General features: G+C 42.0%; 1 protein-coding gene across 10 annotated transcripts in view; it reads right to left on the bottom strand.

The window, feature by feature from the left end:
- The window catches only part of LOC128894234 (protein abrupt), a 143,500-nt gene that overhangs the window by 39,522 nt on the left and 83,755 nt on the right, over positions 1 to 20,223 (bottom strand). Inside the window, exon 8 of one of the 10 annotated variants that reach the window (XM_054155851.1) lies at positions 18,468 to 18,642. The exons of 8 other annotated variants lie outside the window; for them this stretch is intronic. In XM_054155851.1, the coding sequence (XP_054011826.1) occupies positions 18,614 to 18,642 (29 nt within the window). In that variant the 3' untranslated portion in view covers positions 18,468 to 18,613. One more of the 10 variants, XM_054155847.1, reaches the window with a different exon arrangement.

The raw sequence follows: 20,223 nt of genomic DNA, 5'->3' as shown, positions 1-20,223 counted from the left end.
CGCATACACTACAAAAGTGTGGATTCACCATTTAAGGATTGAGAGGTACTTGAAAATTTAAAAAAATGGCATTTTTCGGTCCTATATTTTCTTGAACTACAATATTTCAAGAATCTTCATCGAGAATATGTTAACATTATTTTAAAGAAATCCGTTAGAACCTTTTCGATATTACTTTCGACATTTTTTGATGAAGTTTATATATACACCTTGTATCAACCGAGCAAAAGAAAAAATTTGTGAAGAAGTGCTTTTTTTCGACCTCACAAGTACCACTCATCCCTCAGCGATAAAACTACTAATGCTCAACTCGTACTTCTTATTCACGCTACTGTATCTTTGAAAATAGAGAGTTGAGGAGGGAATAAATTGATATACATGTATGTAATTTCCTATCTCAATAATTCTCATCCAAAATTGCAACAAAACTATTGTCGACAATCTAGGACATTTAGAAAAAAGATCTAAGGTACAAGAGTCAAGTTGACTGGCTTGGTAATTCTGGTTTTAACTGTAGGCGATTGTAGATGGTTGCCAAACGAATTAAAAAAATTTTTAAATTTTCGAACGCGTATAGTACCCTGTGATAGGTTATTCTCTGTATACGGTTTTGTTCAAGGTAGATTATTAACATAAACTAATTTGGTAACTTCACAAACGAATACATCACAAGAGAACAATCAGATATATTGGGTTTCACTGAATTCAAGAGCGTTAGCTGCTTTGTACTAAATAATCGGTCGATTGTGGAAATCTATAGCAACATGTTAAAATGGTTTCGCAACTACCCTAATGAACGTTCAGAAATTGAAAACGATACAATCGGACAATTCGAGGGCGACTATAAATCTATCGTAACGATATCAAGAATCAATATCTATGGACATAGAAGATTCGATCATCTTCTTAGACAGTTTGACCTGTAAGAACTGTGTCTTCTGAGTTGCTCAAGAGTATCCCAATAAACTCACGCTAGGTTAGACCTCCTCTTGCCTTTAAATCAACAATGTACAGAACTGAACTTCACTTGTAATGGCACGCGTTAATAGAGTCTACAATCTAGCAAATAACCCTAGTCACAGTATAGCCTCTATCAATAGACTACTGATTGAACTTCGTAACATTAATCACAGCGAATAGTGCATATTTACTAACTTCATCGTATCACAGGGTTAATTTCATAAAGCAACAAGCAACTTCTGTAATCACACTCACGCATTCTCATTAATTATAGTCGGTAAAACACGCATTCAAAGTTGGATATGTTTCACCAAAGAAAACTCTCTATATCAAACCTGAAATACCAATGGATAGATAAATGTTGATGAACACGGGATAAAGACACGGGATTGATAGCGAAGAGCGCCATTTGAGAGAAATTTCGATTACCTCCGGGCTTCCAATTATCAATATTTCCTCCAACAGGGGGGAATTGAAAGCCAAGAGGAATTGCGGTAAAATCGATGAAACAAAAGACAGCATCGAAATAAAAAAAAGTCGATATCGACTTGTGGAACAGAGGAAAGAACAAATGGTGGTGTTCTAGTTTGAAACAGAGCCAGGTGCCCGTTTCGGTGAACTGAAAAGCAAGAGAGACGCGACGAGTGGCCGGCACGGAGCACGGCACGTAGGTAAAGGGGGCGAAATACGAAATGACATAGTTATGAAATGAATGCAGAAAATGGAATGAGCATGGACGAGGCGAGAGGGACGTAAGGAACGTTGTTGACGAGGAAGGAAGATTCAATAGCGAAGACCGGGGATGATTGCACCAGTCCATTAGCGGCGCCGCTCCGACGAATTGCGTTGCATTAACGAGGGACCTGCTTCTCAAGAAGCAGTCAGCACGCTGATTGGCCGAAGGGAAGCCGAAGATCGATGCGTTCGGGTTTCCGGGGAAAGTTTTTCGGCGTCTGTCTCCTCCTAAGCAATGAAATATCCCGCAAACGAGGAGGAGGATATCGACGAGGCCGCAATTTCTATTTCCACGAGCGCCTTGAAACGAGATACGACGAGTAGAGCTTTCCGACATAGATCGAAGCCAGGATCCTTTCAATCGTGTTAGTCGCCCAGCTCCCTCTGGGGACCTAATCATGCCAGGACAGGTCACGAGTCGCCTCTTCCAAAGACGTACACAAGCAACGCGAGAATCGTACCATTGAAAATTTGTCATCGATTCCATCTGGTATAGTTCGTTGCACAGGAGTTAGCTAGGCAGTTCGATTGAATGTCGCGTAACCGCGACACCTCCCGCCCGCATTTTCGATATTGGCTGAGTCGATCATAATGGTCACATTTACAAAGCTACCGCGTGACGAAGCTCGCAAACGAAACACATCGAGATAAATTAAAGAGCAATAGTAACGATTGGCGTAAATTACGTCAGAAATATTAAAGAGTTCTGAAGGAGCAGATTTGTAAAAGGTCAATTCATGGAAATTACATCATGATAATGCACAAGCTCACACGTCATTGCATGTCCATGAGTTTTTGGACAAAAATAACATGGTACTGATACTACAGCCACTGTATTCGTTCGATATGAAACTCAGTGACTATTTGTTATTTCCAAAAATGAAAAGACCAATTAACGGATTACATTTTGAGACCGTCGAAGAAATAAGACAAAAATTGCTGAGCGAGCGGAATGCGATAGAAGACAGTTTATTCCAAATGTGCTTTCAAGACTGGAGGAAAAGTTGGCACTAGTGTATTATATCTGATGGAAAGAACTTTAAGGAGACTATATAAACTTAGGCAAGTAAACAAAAATTGCACAAGCCTTTCGATCACACTTTATATAACCAATGAATGTACCCCTTCCTGTATCTGATTTTATGTTCATATTTTTCCGAGACTCGAACAATTTTTCAGCGATCAATAACACGGCGGTGTATCTATCGCGTTGCCCTAAGGTCCCAACAAGAATTACCGTCGAAAGGAGCACCTGGCTTCCGGTACCGATTTCCTTAACGATCGGTTACATCGAACGCGCTTGGCACGGCTTAGGCTTATGACAGGCCGCTTGATGTATGAGGGTCGGCGAACGGGAGGGAAGAAAAGTTTAATTTAGGTAGTCCACGTTGTTGCCTACGAACTCGTGGCCCTCGCGCACATCCATGTCCACGTAGCCCCCTCGCCGATGCTCGACCAAGTTTTTACGAGCTCCTCGTGAAGCTTGCTACCACGGAGTGGAGGAGGAGAGAAGGTAGGAGGATGGGAGCCGAGACGGTGGCAAATAACTTTTGTCCTAATACTCGTCTGCACGGTATACGCTATCCAAAAATCGAGCAAAATTTTATGTGAATAATGGATGATGAATGAGAATGAATAGAGATTACTTTGCGAAGTTTAGTCGATCGGACAGGTGAATATAGGCTGGAAGCTAGTCGACCTCGATGTGGCAGTCTAGAATTAAAAGTCGTTTGTCTTTCATTCGTTATTTGAAACTTTCATCTAGATAAAAATTCTGCTTCATATTTGGCGCGTCCCGTATCAGCAGGATATCCACGAACGTGAAACGTAATTTCGATCTTGGGGAGTCGCGCAGGTTTGCTCCGTCTGTCGTCGCCTTTTTAATTAACGCTCTGCACCGCTCTCGAAATTACCCTCCGAAAGAGCGGCATTATTTACGATGTGACAGCGTTAAGCACGGTTTTCACATGCAAACATTATTGGTGCCAGGTTTCTTGCGATATGAAAACATGTCGATTCAAATGGGTGCCACTAATCATTTCGACAGTGAAATAAAGAGGTGTGTTTTATGAGGTTATTCGTGTCTTTTTACATGTTCATACTCTAGAACGTCAATTTATAAATCTGCAATTACAAAACTCGTAAATCATGATTTTACACACCACTGATAAAAATATATGATATTCTTTTTTATGCTACGTTTCTTATCTATGCTTTCGTTCCTTTCAATTCAATATTTTTTGAAGTTCTAAGGACAAAAAATGGATTTTTAGTGCAAAATTTTCAAACGCAACTTCTACGACAACATCAATATCTCCACGAATTGTAACTATTGACAATTAAGAATTAAGGATTGAATCGAGTTATACAGAAAAGACGAATGAGACATTTTTGAGGGTTTTTAATTTAGCAGGAGAGTTGGTGACACAGGATGATATTTTATTTTGCTCAAGAATTGAAAAAATATCGCACGTGTCTTTTGCGAAGCATCCAATTCAATTACTTGAAAATGTGGGAATACAAATTGACGCCAAAAACTGGAGATTTACTAATAGTAAAACTATTAAAAACTGGCGTACTCCTGGTGGCAATAACCATCGCATGTGAAAACCCTGTATTACATTCGAACGCGGGCAAGGTAGAAACGAGACACCCTCCAACGGGTTGTAGCAACCCTCGGACACAGAGGAACCCTGCGTCAATCACGATCAGACCAGAGATCTCTCTTCTCGAATTGAAAAACCATGTCCGCCGCGAGGCATGTGTCGCGCGTGACGTCTGACACACGTGCGTTACGCCATCGCGATGCGGACATATAAAGAAGGGACTCGAATTGCTTTCCTGCGAATTTAACGTCCTTTTACAAAATGGTAGAATACCTGTCCATGTTGGAATGTGTGAAATATTATTGTAGATGTAAATTCTGGATAATCTTACAGATACTAGTAATCGAAGTTGAATGTGTACTGCTCACACACGAGAAGAATGAATCTAGCACCTCGTGTAAATTTCACCTACCAATTTATTTTAATGTACACAGTATGTATCACTAATCATGGTAGAACCGGCAAGGAGGTTTTATTCTTCGCATAAAACTGAGTCGAAAATATACGATAATTCTTTTTGGACGGATCCCCATTTTCGAGAAAATCGAGTTTGAAGAGTTGTAAGGTACGAATGTATTTATTGTTAGACACAGTCTGCTTCATTCATGCGGTTTAGCTTGCAACACCCACTTCTGCTTGTATACGTTGAAATCTCCAATTTAAACCGTTGAAAACATTCTGTACATGTTCGTTCCGAAGGAGCAGATTCACCATAAGCGTCCACAAGTATTCTATGAGTTTCTGCAACAGTTTTTTAAATATTAAACTGGAAAAGAAGAATTTCTCGCATACGTCGTTTCTTTCATTCGAATTTCAACATTTTCAACGGTATAAAAAGACACGCAACTTTCGTAAAACAAACAAACAAATTTGAAAGAATATTATTGCCGAATGTTAAAAGAAAAAGTTACCAAGAATATAAATACCAATGTTTGCGAAATTCATAAAAGGAGACACCTAAATGTATATGTAAACGGCGGAAACTTTTGCATACTCCTAAACAATTGTTGCATGCAACATTTTCATCTTTTCTATTTTTCTCTGTTCTTTGATAATTTTTCAAGTACAGACGACTCAACGCGTAGTTGCAAACTAGTTAGAGGGGAAACTCAAACGTGACAAGACAGCGGGGATCATCCCCCATTGATGCTTTATTATCAATAAGTTGTCCAGTCGCCTCCATTATTAATAATAGCCTGGCATCTCCGGGACATACTTTCCACTAATTTAATAGCATAGTCTCGAGACGAACACCTCCATATTAATCGAAACTGTCGAAATATGTAGCTGCTTTACGGTCCAGATCTTTAGCCCTCAGAGCTTAAACGTCATGATAGAAGAACGTGCCCAAAAAGAAGCTTCGTCCGAGAAAATGACATTGTCTCAATCACGCTTTAAATTTTCTTTCGCCCAAGCGAGTCTTTTTTGATGATGAAATATGCTGTTCTATGATCAAGGCTCAACGATAACTGAAACTTTGTAAACAAAGCATCAAGGAAGGATGTCTTGTCGCGTTTGAATTTCTCCTGTAACGGTTTCCAAAAAAACTGACTGTATATTTAAATGAGCGCATCTCTAGCGAATCTTCGAATTCCTTTTTGCACGAAAATGTAGCCTCGTATGAAAACAGTTTATTCTATATTTTCTACTCAGTTTTATACGAGGAATGACCTCCTTGCCTATGTTAAGCGTCTCATTCTACGCAGCTCGAATTACACGCTACGCAACTGTTATCATTTATATCTCAACAATTGCCAAGTGTTTACCTAATGTTTTACGCATCGCAATCGAGGTCTATCCTTCACCACCCTGCGGAAGCGCGTTGAAATTGAAAGGGGATACGTTGGGTTCTATCTTATAAAGCGCATTAGGAAAAAACTGAGGGGGTTGTGGATGGACGTAGAGACTTTGGACAGAGGATCTGGCGCTGGTCGGGGTTTCAGGGCAATCGGAGAAAATCCTGAAGAAACGTGGAGGTGGTCGGTGGTGGTGGCGCGGCGTCGTTGACGGCGTCAGCGGGGGTGGCGGTGGTTGAGTGTGGCAAGGGTGGGTGCCGGGGGCAAGTGAGGGCAGATCAATGCGGACATGTGCGGGAAATTGCACAGGGATCGATCCCAGGACCCTCGGGGGAAGCGCGGCCTCTCTCTCGCCCCTTCTTTCGCTCTCTTCTGTCTCTCGTTTCCCTCCCTCCCCCCTGCTGGCCCGCCTAATCGTCTCTCGCCTTCTCACAACTCGTCCCTCTTACTCGTTCGCGGAACGTCCGATGGCTTTTGCGCTGTCGCTCGCCGATAACGCGGAAATTCGGTTTCATTTCTGCCTTTAGGGGACATTTGTTGCGTCGACGCGCTCTAGACGCTCTCTTGGTCACTTCTAAGACGAAGGAGTCGCTCTGGTAGTAATTTCAGATCAAAGGATCGATTTCTTTCGCGTTTTCTTAAAAATTCGAGTCTCCAAGATTATTCTGTAAAGATTTCGATGAAATTCGAAAAATTGACGATGTTTGTAAGACTTTGAATTGAACTCTGATTTAAGGCTAGGTGCTCGAGGAGTAACACTCTAGTAGCAGATATTGCTCGTGATGGTGACTCTTGGGAGCTACCCTCTTCGGTAGATCCTAGGCACTAAAACTATATCTTTCAACGACTTTCCACTTTTACCAAAACAGTCTTATTGAAAATATGCAACATTTTTAGTCGATGAACTGCTTGGCTAATTGCTGTGAAGTTGAACTTTTATTTGAAAAAATTCATTCTAGAAATATTCTATTAACTAGCATATCTTGCTTATCCAGAAGATGCGTCTTTAGCGACAGTTTCTTTTAATCAGAATAAGATTTTCCAATGTCTTTTTTCTTTGTAACCACACATCTCTATATTATTAATACGATATGTAATAATTATGCCATATACTTTTTCTATCAAAACCTTAAACTTTACTTCCTTTTCGGTCTTCGTAGCGATGAAACTTGTAAATTGTAACGTATCGAAAGTCTCGATCGTTGGCTTTATTCATCTAAACGGTACCTACTCGCAAAAAGCCATATCAGCAAACGATCAGCGACACAAAGAGCATATATCACGATCAAGAAATGAAAGACATACTAAGTAGAGAAAAATGTGAAGAAAGCAGTACTTAAAGTGTGCCCATCGAAGCGTCAAAGGGTGGGAAATTCATCGTTAAGTCGCATAGCCGAGCGCCATAAAATACAGAAAGTGAAAGCCGGTATGAGTCACAGTAAAATCGATAAAACGAGTAAACATCAAACATCCAGATAGGAAAACATCAATGTAGGAGATAAATGAATGCGTTTGGTCCTGTGTCGGCTGGAACTGGATGATGCCTGATCTCTAGAGGTCGTTGAAAGACTTCTGACACAAGTACGATCGAGCGAGGACTCTGTTCAATAAATCAATTTTAACGTGAGAAAAAAGCGCAACAGTGCAGAAAAAATGATCGAGTCTCTCAAACTTGGGGTGAATTTCGTTAATAAAAATAAACCTAGTACTCGTTTCTTTTCTCTCCAACTTTCCCGAACCTGGAAATTAAACACTATTTTCTGTCAAGTGAGAATTTGTCAGACCACCCTCGTGAACAGATGTGAACAATGCGTAATGTACATGTACAAATATGAATTGCACTTCATGAAATTATCATTTTTCAACATTAAAACTACCGACGACCAACATATACGCATTCAAAAGACTTGAATATATTCAAAATTAAAGAGGGGAGATCCAAAGGAATTTATCAATATAATCAGTTCTCTATTTCTATGAGTGTCATCGAAATTACGACAGAAACATTGTTAATAATTGGGTAATTTAAAAAAATAATTAAAAATACAACGTTCAATATGACGGGTTCGGTAGTTTTAGTGGTAAATATCATGCACAAATGTGTTCATCAGGTCCGTGAGGCCTAACGATCGAAGATAATTGCTCGAGGTTACCAAATAATTCCCAACATATTCCTCGTGAAAAAAAAAAAACAACTTTGGAATAGTTGGAAAGCGATCAGTTCGTTTGACAGCCCCCGCTCCGGGAATTCCAAGGAAACCCGAGGTTCCCGATGGACAAAAGCCTGGCGTTAGGTAGCAAGGCGGTCGAAGAAAGAAAAACGGACGGGTCACTTTCCGTAAAATTGATGGGAAACTGTTGTTGCACGAAAGAGCGAAAAGACCTCGGGGATCCAGGCAGCGTCGAAAATTCGTAACAATGTTCTGTGCGGCGAATGCCCTAACGGGCTCTTCATGAAAAATGCAATCTACGCGGGGCTGGGGGGGGGACCCCGTCGACAAGACGTCCAAGAAAAAAATAGAACGTCAGGGACAAAGGAACGTCTCGGAAATAAATATTCCGCTGGAATAAAATATCTATCTTCCCTCCCCCCCTGCCCTGCCTCCGTCGGTGTCTACTCTGCCGTTTTAATTTCAAACTCTATTTTAATTTCAAATACGCTCGTTCGAGGGTGGAACGGGACGGTTGAAAACTGTCGGCGCGCTAGGTTTTAATAAAAGCTCTAGACCGTCGGTCGCGTTCAATTCAGAAACTACAACGGGAACGGACATTTAGCGCGGCAATAACGAAACTCTGTAATCCCTCGCGTCCTCTCTAATCCCTCCAGCCGGACGTGAGAACCGAAAATAACCAGTCGGGGCCAAAACTCGGCCGCTCGGGATAGGAAGGCTGAAAGCTTTCCTAGCAGACACTGTACGAAGATAGGATTTAAAAAAAGAGAGAGAGAGAGAAAAGAAAAGAGAGAAGGGAACGGAGCAGTGGCGTAACCAGTAATTCTAGTGTCCCTGTAGTACGATTTATGGTGGACTTCTTTAAGTCTGAATCTTTCTCCATGGATCTCGAATAATGTTGTGAAACGATAAAACGGTAGCTATAATTCTTAAAATAAACTATTTAGTTAAATTTGTTAAGTAGTTAGAACATTCTACATTAAACATTTTTAGTAAGATAATTAACAGGTTGAGTGAAAATCACTGTTGACAATTTAGACGAAACACTACGGCTTTCCTATATTCCTTGCATATTACAGAATTTATAGCAGAGCACCATTTATACGAATCGACGGGGTAAATAATTCGTACAACTGGATAGGTTCGCATAATAAGAGTTGCTTGGTAGTGTGGTAGTAGTTCAGATAATAGGAATCCAGCAGAAGTTCGGTAAATCAGGCGTTGATGAAAATTTCGTTGCAATAAATGGTGTTTAGATAAATGAAGTTCTACTGTACCGAAAAACGTGCATAATGAAAGAAATAAAGATCGTAAATAAAGCTACAAAGTCTGGACTGTTGAATTCAGGGGCACGCATGGTTCTCACGCGAAATGTTGGTTACGCCACTGTAGCGGACAACCGAGTAGACCACGAAAGCACAACTTGTCCATTTCCTGATATCGGCCACTCGTCGGAATTCAATCAAACTTGCAAAGCTTTCGGGGGGACCAGGGCAACTCGTCGCAGACTGCCCGGGCTGTTCTCTTCTGGAGTGGCACCCGGAGCTTACGGACGAGTAAACAACCAGTCAAGATAGACCACGGACCGCGGGAGCCACGGGACGATAACAACGGACGAAGAAAACCCGAGCGTTTCCTCGTACTTGTTTGTACTCTGGATGCGGGGCTGGGACGAGGAGGAGGAGGAGGAGGAGGAGGAGGAGGAGGAGGAGGAGTTTGCGGAGAGAAAATTACCAGCAAGAAGGAAGAAACTGACGGGGACGGGGGCAGAGGGGCCCGCAGCACCGCGGAAAATCAATGTGGTCAGAGCAGATAGGGAGGATGGCGTAAGAGAAAGAGACGGATGGAACTCGAAGACGGGGAGAGATCCTTTATGTCGGGTCACGTCTTTAATATACCTCGCGTGGGCGGCGGTGGCTGCGGCAGCTTAATCAATCTTCCTGGTTAAGTGTACTGCACCGCCAACCCCCGATCCGACGCTGGTGCAACCGTGAAACCCAATCTCGTTCTATCGTTCCTACGTTCGACGCGGAACAATCGATAAGCTCCAAGCGAAACGAGCATTCGCGATGCCTAGACGCCGCAAAATACAAGCATTTCAGACAGCGCCAGCGTCTAGGAACCCGTGTATTCCCCAAAGGGGATGAAAAACGATTGTTCGTTAATCGAAGAGTAATTCAACTATGGTCTCAGCTTGCGGAATTTAGTTTCTTTAACCCTTTGAGTGCTGGATACTCGTGACCAAAGCAATTCGCGTGGAGGGCGCGCGTCTAGCTATTGCAATCGCTAGGGGACGGAATACTTCTTGCTAGTGTAAACTCTGTTAATTGACAATGGTAGGTTGTAGTTCTTTAACGCCAAATTAAGTACCGTAAAATGAGGTGAATAGGAATGGAATTTACAAATGTTGTTTTGCTGTACATCATTTGTGTTATTTGTAAGTGTAAAGTTACTTATTATTCATTTTGTGTCTTTTCAATGATGTATGGTTGCATTGGTCTTTATGTTTTATTAAAATACCTTTGAATGAAAATTTACTAATGTTTTAAATCACATTCAACATCTAGTAAAATGATTCTACTTTCCCAACAAACTTTGTTGCGTGATTACAAACAGATCTTATTTTTTAATGATTATTATTTGATTAAACGTTGTCGAAATATTTAGTAACATAATTCAAAGGGATGATAATACCTACAATTTGAAATATGTTTCTATATTTTTCCGCGAAAGATAAGCCTATGGCAAGACTCAAAATATGCAAAAGTGTTCCTATTCACCCCATTTTACGCTAATACAAGAAGATTATTTTTGAACATTAACCCCTCGGCCTAGAAGAACGCGCGAGACTCGTGGTACACAATACGAATCGAATATGAAAAACACGAGGTAGACTCGTTGTATAAAAATCCGCAAGCGATTTTATACCAATAGCACGCGCGATCGTAAAGTAAATGGTAGCAAAGTGGATTAATTATTCGATTAAAAACACTAAAGTGTGAAATGTCTATGATGAATCTAAATATTTGAATTTATTAACACGCAGATCTGCTCCTTTAATTGACACAGCCGATTGGAAACGGACCCCTCTATCTTGTGTTTGTTAAGTCTCCTCGGGTCCGACCTTACCGAAAGAAATCGATACCATGAAAATGAAACGAATCCACGATATGGAGCGTAACACAACAGAATACTAAGTTTCGGAGCATGTGTTACACGCGCGATACCTCGATTCGTCATTTTTCTTGATGGTGCGCCAAACTTTCGCAATTTCGTGTAACGTCGTGGCATCATTCGCGAAGAAACATTCGTAACCCTTTCGTTCCCTGGTTTCTTAACACCGTTTCCGTCGATATTCATGCACAGTACCCGGAACCTTCTTGGCACGTTCTAGTTTGTCTACGTCTTATACAGAACGTAACAATAGATCAAACGTAGATCGTTCTTCTCGAGAAAATACGTCGAAAATGGAGAATACAATTTTTCTTTATGACACTTCGTTTTTAAATCGATCGATCTGGAAACAATCGCGGAGCAGAAGCACGTGTATTTTCGAAGCCAAATGTTTTTACGAAACGATGATTCCCATGAAAAAACTTTATTCCATATTTTCGATTTACTTTTTCACGTAAAATCGTCGAAGATAATTTTCTTTATCACTTGTTAATATATTCCACCGAAAATTTGACGCAAACGCATTTGGGACGAGGATAGGCAATCCTGCGCAGCGATCTAACGATTTAACGTCCAAACGGGAGACTAATGCGACGGATTCCAAAAGGGAATTGCAATTGTCATTTGTTCGGACGACGCAATATACGATGGAACCGACCTTCCCAGTCGTCCGACTCACCCCATCCCTCGCGCAGAAAACCAACACGTGCGATCCACGAGGGTAAAAGTGAGGGGAAAGGGGGATTCCAGAACATTAAGGAGACAAGAAACAAAAAGGACTCAGGAATCAGGATAAGGTGGGCCGTAAGAAAAGAATAACGAAACGAAAAAAGTACACGTCGAAGGGGAGGAACAGGGAACCGACGAACATTCGACGCCGACACTGTGCGTTCATCCCTTTGGCCCGCTTATCGCACAAAATCCCATTTTTATTCTTCCGCCAATTTTCCCTGAGTTCTATAACCAACCATCTTTCACGACCAACCCTAAACCTCCGATGTATCTGATCGTCACCGCTAAAATGGGCCACAGTATCCTATGTTCCATCTCATTTCCTGTTCCTCTTATTCTCTGTCTCTGCTTTGCCTTCGTCGACTTCGCAAGGCTTATTCTATTCTCAGGGAATACAATCGACTGTACTTCCACGCTCGATCGCCCGATTCTTTCACAATTTTCAATCGTGCGTCGATGGAACTATGCAAGAACACAAGCGCAGTTTGAATACAAATGGTACCGGGACTTAGGTTTATCAACATTTTTTCTGTTAATTTCCAGGTGCAGAATGCATCTGTTTTGTCATAGGAGTTTTGACACAACCTATCAACTTGATCTGCTATTGTATAATATAACCAATTCGAAATACAATGTATTCCAATGAACATATTATTTGTAAAGAACTAACAAGAAATTAAGAGGACGATAAAGCCTACTTCCCAAGAGTACGCAGGAGCACGTTCTACGGATAAGGTCAAAATGCCAAAGATGTTCGATCCTTGGCAAACAACGTCCACGTAACCGTCCGTGTCCTGCTCCCAAAATACTTTCAACCCCGTCCTCTATCAAGTTCGCCCCACGCAAAGGATATTGCGTACACGACGGAACGCTGGACGCACGGTGAAAGAAGAAGCGCTCTTATCGGGGAAAACTGGCCAGGTCGATAAGCATCTGGCCGGGACCGAAACGACAAACTTATCCGAATCGAATCCGGGTGATAGATGGACTCTAATCCACGGGCTGAATCGAATCGAGAGTCGATAGCGACTCCGTGTGTCTCATCTTCTAAATGAACGAACAACGAGGACTGAAGCCTACAACCTCGAGAACACATAGAAATAAACGTAACTTAAAGTCTTATTATTAGTAATATTTAATTAAGCTGCAACATTGAAAACCCTGTATAGATAATGTAGACTTTTTAGAACTTATGAAAAATTCTACACTCTGTGTAGTCATTCTGTAGCTCTGGATCAACTTGAAAAATAAGTAAATCCTCAAACCATTCGGTGCGGCTAGATAAAATGCTAATGTTGAACTATATTTATAAGGAGTTAATAGAAAGAAATGTTAAAGTTTTCCACATGTTCCTACATTACTCACTTTGAAAAACACTGCAAATCTGTTTCAATTGTAAGAAATTAGCATTACCGAGGAACCTACCATCAAGCCAGAATGAAACTTTAGAATTTGTTTAAGTCAACGCTTATCAAGTCTACAATTTACTTTAACGTATTGTAAAGCTTACGATGACGGTAATATCAACATTTTTATTCAATTTTCGAGAACACGCGCGAGTTTTATTCGCCAGGAAATTGGACCGCGATTCACGTCGAAGAAGAAAGTTCTCCGTGAACCCTCATCGTTGGAGTTTCGGCTCGAAACTTCGTTTCCATCCTCGTGCAGTGTTTCGAAACGAGAGGAAGGTCTCGCCACGGGCCATCGGCCTGGAAACACTGCAATTTCGTCGACATCCGGGGTCTGGAGGAAAAATACGCGACAGCCCACGGGCCAGAAGTTCTCGGAAACTTTCAAGACTTCTACTCTGAAACGGCCAGTCTGCCTAATATCTGAAGCACACTCGGTTCCGACGATCCTAGAGATCTCCTCGATCCAATCTCTTCTACATCGTCGAAAGTTTCTACGTCGAACTATCGTCGAAGGCAATTTAAAAAATAACTCTCTAGCTGAATATATTCTCCGGCGAATTGAGCAGTTGAGTTCCTTTATTACAAGTGATCACGATCGAGTATCTAGGCAAAATTTGTAGTTTAGCTCTTTAACTATCATACTATTTAAAAAAAGTTTATTATTTAGAAGAGGACTTTTTATATTAATATATATTAATGTAAAATAACTTGTGCATACTGTTAAAAGATACATTAGGTTGGTAAGAAATTAATGTCGTTTTTCGAACTTTCGAACTTTGACGCTTGGTTTTCTATTTACGTTCCAATGTCATCTTACAGTGCAGATGCCGCGCTGCATGCTGATAGGTATGCTTTTGTTTATACTGTTAATTTGCGCTCACTTCAAGTTATTTACTTCGCAATGGATACTAAACAAGTTCGTGTAATATTCTTATATGAATATAAACTGGATCATAAAGTTGCAACTGCGACTCGTAATATCAACGATGCATTCGGAGAAGATACCGTAAATGAATGGAACGGTGCAGCGTTGGTTCAAAGAATTTCAAAATAGAGGTGAGAGCCTCGAAGATGAAGATGGCCGTGGACGCCTTTCTCTCATCGACAACGACCAATTCAAGCCACTGGTTGAAACTGATCCACGAACAACGGTTCGATAACTTTTACAGAAGTTGGGTATAAGCCATTCCACAGTTATTGACCACCTGAGACAGCTAGGAAACTCAAACAAGCTCGAAAAATGAGTGTCGCATGAGTTAAGCGTAGATCGAAAAGCGACATTATCTTTCTACCAACCTAATATTAAACGGCCTGTCTGTTTTCTAAAATTAAGCTTTGTAAGTAGGCAGCTGACAATATAGGGAATAAATTCCAGAACGTAAGCATTAGAATTAACAACCCTATAAATAGGCTCCTGGGAGATAAAGCGTTAAGAAAGAAAAATGTGTGATTTTCAAAGAAATCGAATACAGACGGATTTAAACATAATAGTTGCTCTTTCATAGGAATCAATTTTTTTCTATTCCTAAACTTTAAAGAAAGAAATGCCTAGGACCTAGAAGTTTCTTCTGTGAAGTTAAATGTAACCCAAAGTGGTTAAATATTCAAATCCATCGCTCTGCGCGATCCCCTTCAAAGTCGTCGTCTTTCTCCCCAAAAGAGCAAAAAAACGGGAACAGTTTCTTGGTTCTTCGGCGCAGAAACCCGGGTGGTTTTCTCGAATGCTTTTAGTGGTAACCGTCTAGCTTTCAGAGGTGACGTAGTTTCACGCCAAATAAGGAGAACACGCCGAGCGAATCGAGCAGTTGAATGGCAGGGATTGCAGAGCGAAGGTAAAAACGAAGAAAGCAGAAGGAACGGCCAGTGGAAAAACGTGGGTGGAGGATGACGGGGAAGGGTTAGAATAGGAGGGTGACGGGGAACAAATGCGAACCTCCACCTCCATTACGTCGAAACTACGAGCGTCAGGGTTGGGTAGCACGGAAGACAGGAGATGGAAGAGATTCGTGGAAATACCGTGGAATTGGATAAGCCGGCGCAGGGTTTGTTTTGCCAGGGGTTCGCAATGAGGGTGATAGGCCGATCGTGAGCAAGCACATCGCGTGGTCGTTGCTCATAGGGGCGCGGGGATCGCGTGCCCGTCGCAACTTTCTTCTCTTCAGCCTCGAGGAACGGCTACTCGATGATTCGAGACAGACATTCACTCCGTTAACGTTAGACTGTTCGATCTACGAATCGGATTTAACGTACGGTAAGCACTTCGAAATGGGGTTCCAATAGGAACTCTTCTAGATAGCAGAAATAAATAAATCTAGAAAGCTTACTGTTGCTGTAGATAACTGAACTGTGGTTATCAATTGTGCACAGGCAAAGGCAGAATGGGTACTCTATCGTTCGAGTGTTAACCACAAAGTAGTTTAAAATACAACTACTGCTATGTTGAGTATACCTCAAGAAAATGAACGAGTAGAATGAAGTCAAAAATAGAAACGTCAATCAGGGTATATCGAGTTAACCCTTCGGGTAGAACACGATTGGCAGTTTCAAGTGATAGGAAACAGCTTGCTGTACCGATTTTAAGGACTATTTAAGGTGTTATGCTATAAAAAATAAGTATGTATACCGAATAGTTCGCCATATTTGGACCACAAAATATGATTCATACATATCACAACCCACTACAGTGATATAGCACGCCACCGATGACATATTTCAACGCATATACCATATTTTAATTTACTTCTTGTGCCATTTAAATGGGAAACTCCAAGCAAGTGTGCATTTTTGATCAATTTCGCTTGCGCAAGTTCATCCTATGTACAATACAATCTCTAGCAAAGCTTGCCACACTTACGACGTTCTCTCAAAGGAGACATCCGAGTGCAAAGGGTTACGATGAGCCATGTTACCGTGCACAGTTCGCGAAAAGTGTGCGATTGACAAAGTATTGAAATCAGAGGCATACAATTTCTACCGAATCGCCGCAAAGAGCAATTTCCTCGACCGTTGGATTATTGGCGAGCAAAGAAGCAAAGGAATATCGACAAGGGGTTACGCGACGCAAAAAGCAACCGAAGAGAGGCGGTGGCAACCTATATCCTACGATAAGATGGCACAGAACTATTGGAGAGGGTTCCTCGCCCTCGTCAAACTCTATCCACGAGGCGTGTCGAATGGTACGGAATACTCCGAGAGAACGAACCAGAGAGGGAGGAACGAGGGTGGTAAGGTAAAGTCGGAGAGGAAGGAGAGCACGGGAGGCACTAGGTGCTGTTTGTTGAATCCTCGAGATCAATACAACCTACTCTATCTCTTTCTGCCTCGTAATTCCCTGAGCCTAAATGTGCGCAGGCACACGACCGTGCACGCATGTGTACGTGTGTGTACAGTGGCCACACGTGCGCGACGGAAAGTACACACGCGAATGCACGGAAATACGAGGCGTCAAGACGGAGTAAATGGAACGCTTCGTGTCGCTCTTCGACGACCACTGGTTTTAGCGCGCTCGCGTCAATATTTTAAAAGCAGCCGATACAAAGGATGCGTTTGAGTCTGCAATATCGTTGCCAGAACACGCTGCGCCTCGAATCGCGAATTTAGTTCGCTTGTTTTACGCTCGAAAATAATTCACCCTATTTCCATTCACGTTCACCGTGACTCTGCCTGAATTAATTACATTTCCACTCTGTTTTCCGTCGCGCTTTTCCTGACAAATAAGATTACCGTTTAAAAAAGAGACAAGATAAAAATCTGGTACGAGCATTTGTTAAATTTTGTTTGTGAAACGAAGCGACAAAATGTATGTAGTAGCGAGGAATCGTGGAGTCTGTAGACGGACAAATTGTTAATGTATGTTCGGCAGTGAAAATGTGATCCTTGACGTTCTGTATATCGAAGTATACGATGTAAGGGACGAACATCTCCAGAGATGAAGATGATTCAGAAACTAAAGAATTTTTTTTCTTATAATTAATAGAATAAGTTCTAGCATAGAAACGACCAAGAATGAAGATCAATGAAGATCAATTTGTACACCGAAATCTTCAATCTGTTCATTCCTCGACTATACTACTGTTTATTAAACACGTTGACCTTACGTTTGGATCCTCTTTGATGAAAAGTTGTATTGACATTACATCAAACCACAAAAAAAATTAGAAAATTGAATGAAATTAAAGGGCAAGCAATGAAATCAAGACTGAGAATTAGATACACATTTACAGGAGCAAAGAACTGTAACATTTTTTTACAAATCGATTTTTCTTCATTTCTCAAAATCACTGGAATTGCTAGAATTGCTAGAATTGCTAGAACCACAGCAACAATTCCTTTTCAATGAATAGGTAATATTCCTGCGTCAAATTCAAAGATTTATTTCCAAATACATACTGAAAATTTAAAAACATTTTCGTCGTACAGTTTCTTTATAGACATTTTCTGAAAATACCTTTCTTTTTAAAGCTATTATAGTGTTCTACCCCCTTATACAATCCTCACTTGTTTCATACGCTGAAGAAAATACAGCAAATGTTCGTACCAAACTACAGTTTTATTTCAAATTGGATTAATATCCCGCGATCGATCATCTACGAAATTAGAAAAAAACTTATTTCCAGCGTTTCCGCTCCTACCCCATGATTCTCTATTCATCCTCCTCTCCTACTACCCAAAATGAGTCGACGAAAGGGGTGAATATCGACGTTTCCCGCGACTCACTCTTTCTTTCGCGGAACGAGGCCGACGAATTCCTCTTTCTGATTGTGCCACTTGTGCCGATAAGAATTTCGCGAGGAGCGCTTCAAGAACTCTCTCTTTCTCTCTCTCTCTCTCTCTCTCTCTCTCTCTCTCTCTCTCTCTCTCTTTCTTTCTCTCTCTCTCTTTCTTTCTCTCTCTCTCTCTCTGTCCCCCTTGGCCAATCGCTGAGGCTTACTTATCGGAGCCTCGAAGGATTGGCTGCGCACTGCGGTACAATACGAAAATAGGTCGGCCAATCCTCGTAGCAGCACCCTCTTTCGTCACCTGTTTGCCTATCGCCACCTCCGCTCTTTCATCTTAACTATTAGAAAAAATAAAATTGAATAAGAACTACCTATCGAACGTTTTGGGCGACGTACGCGATCTAACTAGCCTAAGCAACGTTCGTATGTACAACTGCTACCAATATTATTGCGAGGTTTCGTTTAGCATCCGATTGCATCTCGAGCTACTCGGCGAGTCTACCCAGGGGTCGAATACGAATGCAGACTGCCAGCATCCGCCCTTATCGACCCTCTCTCGCCCCATAAACATCGTCTAGGGGGTTCGTCTCGTCGATTGTTCGATCGATCAACGATTCGAGTCACTGTTTGTCGTCGGACCATCTATCGAGCGCTGGGTACTGTTGTTGCGACTGTTGACTACCGGATCCTTGGGACCCGGATTGCTGTTGTACCTGACCGTGAGTCTGTATTTGATACAACGGATAGCTTTTCCGTTTCCTGATTCCGTGCATGGACAACAGATGTATTTGCAGATATTGCTTCGTTTTGAACTGCTTGTTGCACACGTGACAGGAAACGAACTCGGTCTGAACGGTGTGCACGTTCACGATGTGTTGCTTCAGGTTCGAATTGTTCGAGTATATTTTCCCGCACTCAGGACACTTCGGTTTACCGGACTGATTGATGCTGTCCGGCTGGTGCTGTTGCTGCTGCTGGAGGCGACGTTGATGGAACAGCGCCATGCTCTCGATTTTGTCCTTCGAGCACGACTGAAGCATCAGGTTCAGTTCGCCTTTGGCCGTGGTGGTTTGCTGTTGCTGCAAGCTCTGCAGATTGTTTTGCAGCTTTTGGTGCATGATCGTCAACTGCTCGGTATTCAGACTGTTCAGGGAGTTCAAGGCATTGAGCGCGTGTTGCTGCGACGGTTGGCTGGTGGCGTGGAGGTGATGGTGGTGATGCTGCTGGAGAAGCGATGAGAGATCCTGCCCTTTCGAGTTGTGAGCTCCACTCTGGTGTGTTCCAGAACCCGCGTGGTCGTTCCTCGCGGAGGACGTTGCCGGCAACCAACCGGAACTCGAACTTGAACCATCTCCTCCGGAGGGCTGCCATCGCCCTGGAACCACCAGCCAATGTCAGTCCTTCAGCCAATCTCGTACGATCCCTTAAACACTATTCAATTTTTTTGCCACCCGCAGCCCTTCGTTTTCTTTCGGTTCGCAGCCGATTTCTCTTTCTTACGTCCGGGTTTCAGTTTCGACCGAGCAACAGTTGCATCCCTCCCCTGATCGCTATATTCCCATGCGAAGGAAACACATTCGTGGCAACAATTTTATAAAGTTCTCGGTTGTTTTATTTATTTATTTATTTATTTTTTTTAATGCGGTAACATATACTCTGTCCTTCTTCATTGCCAGTCCGTACCTCCACCCTCTTTTTCATAAACAGTTTCGTCGGTTGATAGTACATATGTATCTCGTGTACCGAGAGCGACCAATTAACTCGTTAGCCTCGGCAAGGTTCGAGGGGTCGTTAAGAATTCGAGTAAAGAGTCAAGCTCGGCTTTGCATGGCAACCCTAACAACGTTCTAGCGATTGCAGCGTTTGCGGAGGAAATCGATAATTCCGGCGAACGAACTCGAAGAGCCGTCGGGAGACGC

This window comes from Hylaeus anthracinus, unplaced genomic scaffold (genome assembly GCF_026225885.1).
Source record: "Hylaeus anthracinus isolate JK02 unplaced genomic scaffold, UHH_iyHylAnth1.0_haploid 3, whole genome shotgun sequence".
In the NCBI taxonomy this organism is placed as follows: Eukaryota; Metazoa; Arthropoda; class Insecta; order Hymenoptera; family Colletidae; genus Hylaeus; species Hylaeus anthracinus.
This window is presented reverse-complemented; position numbering and strand designations above follow the sequence as displayed.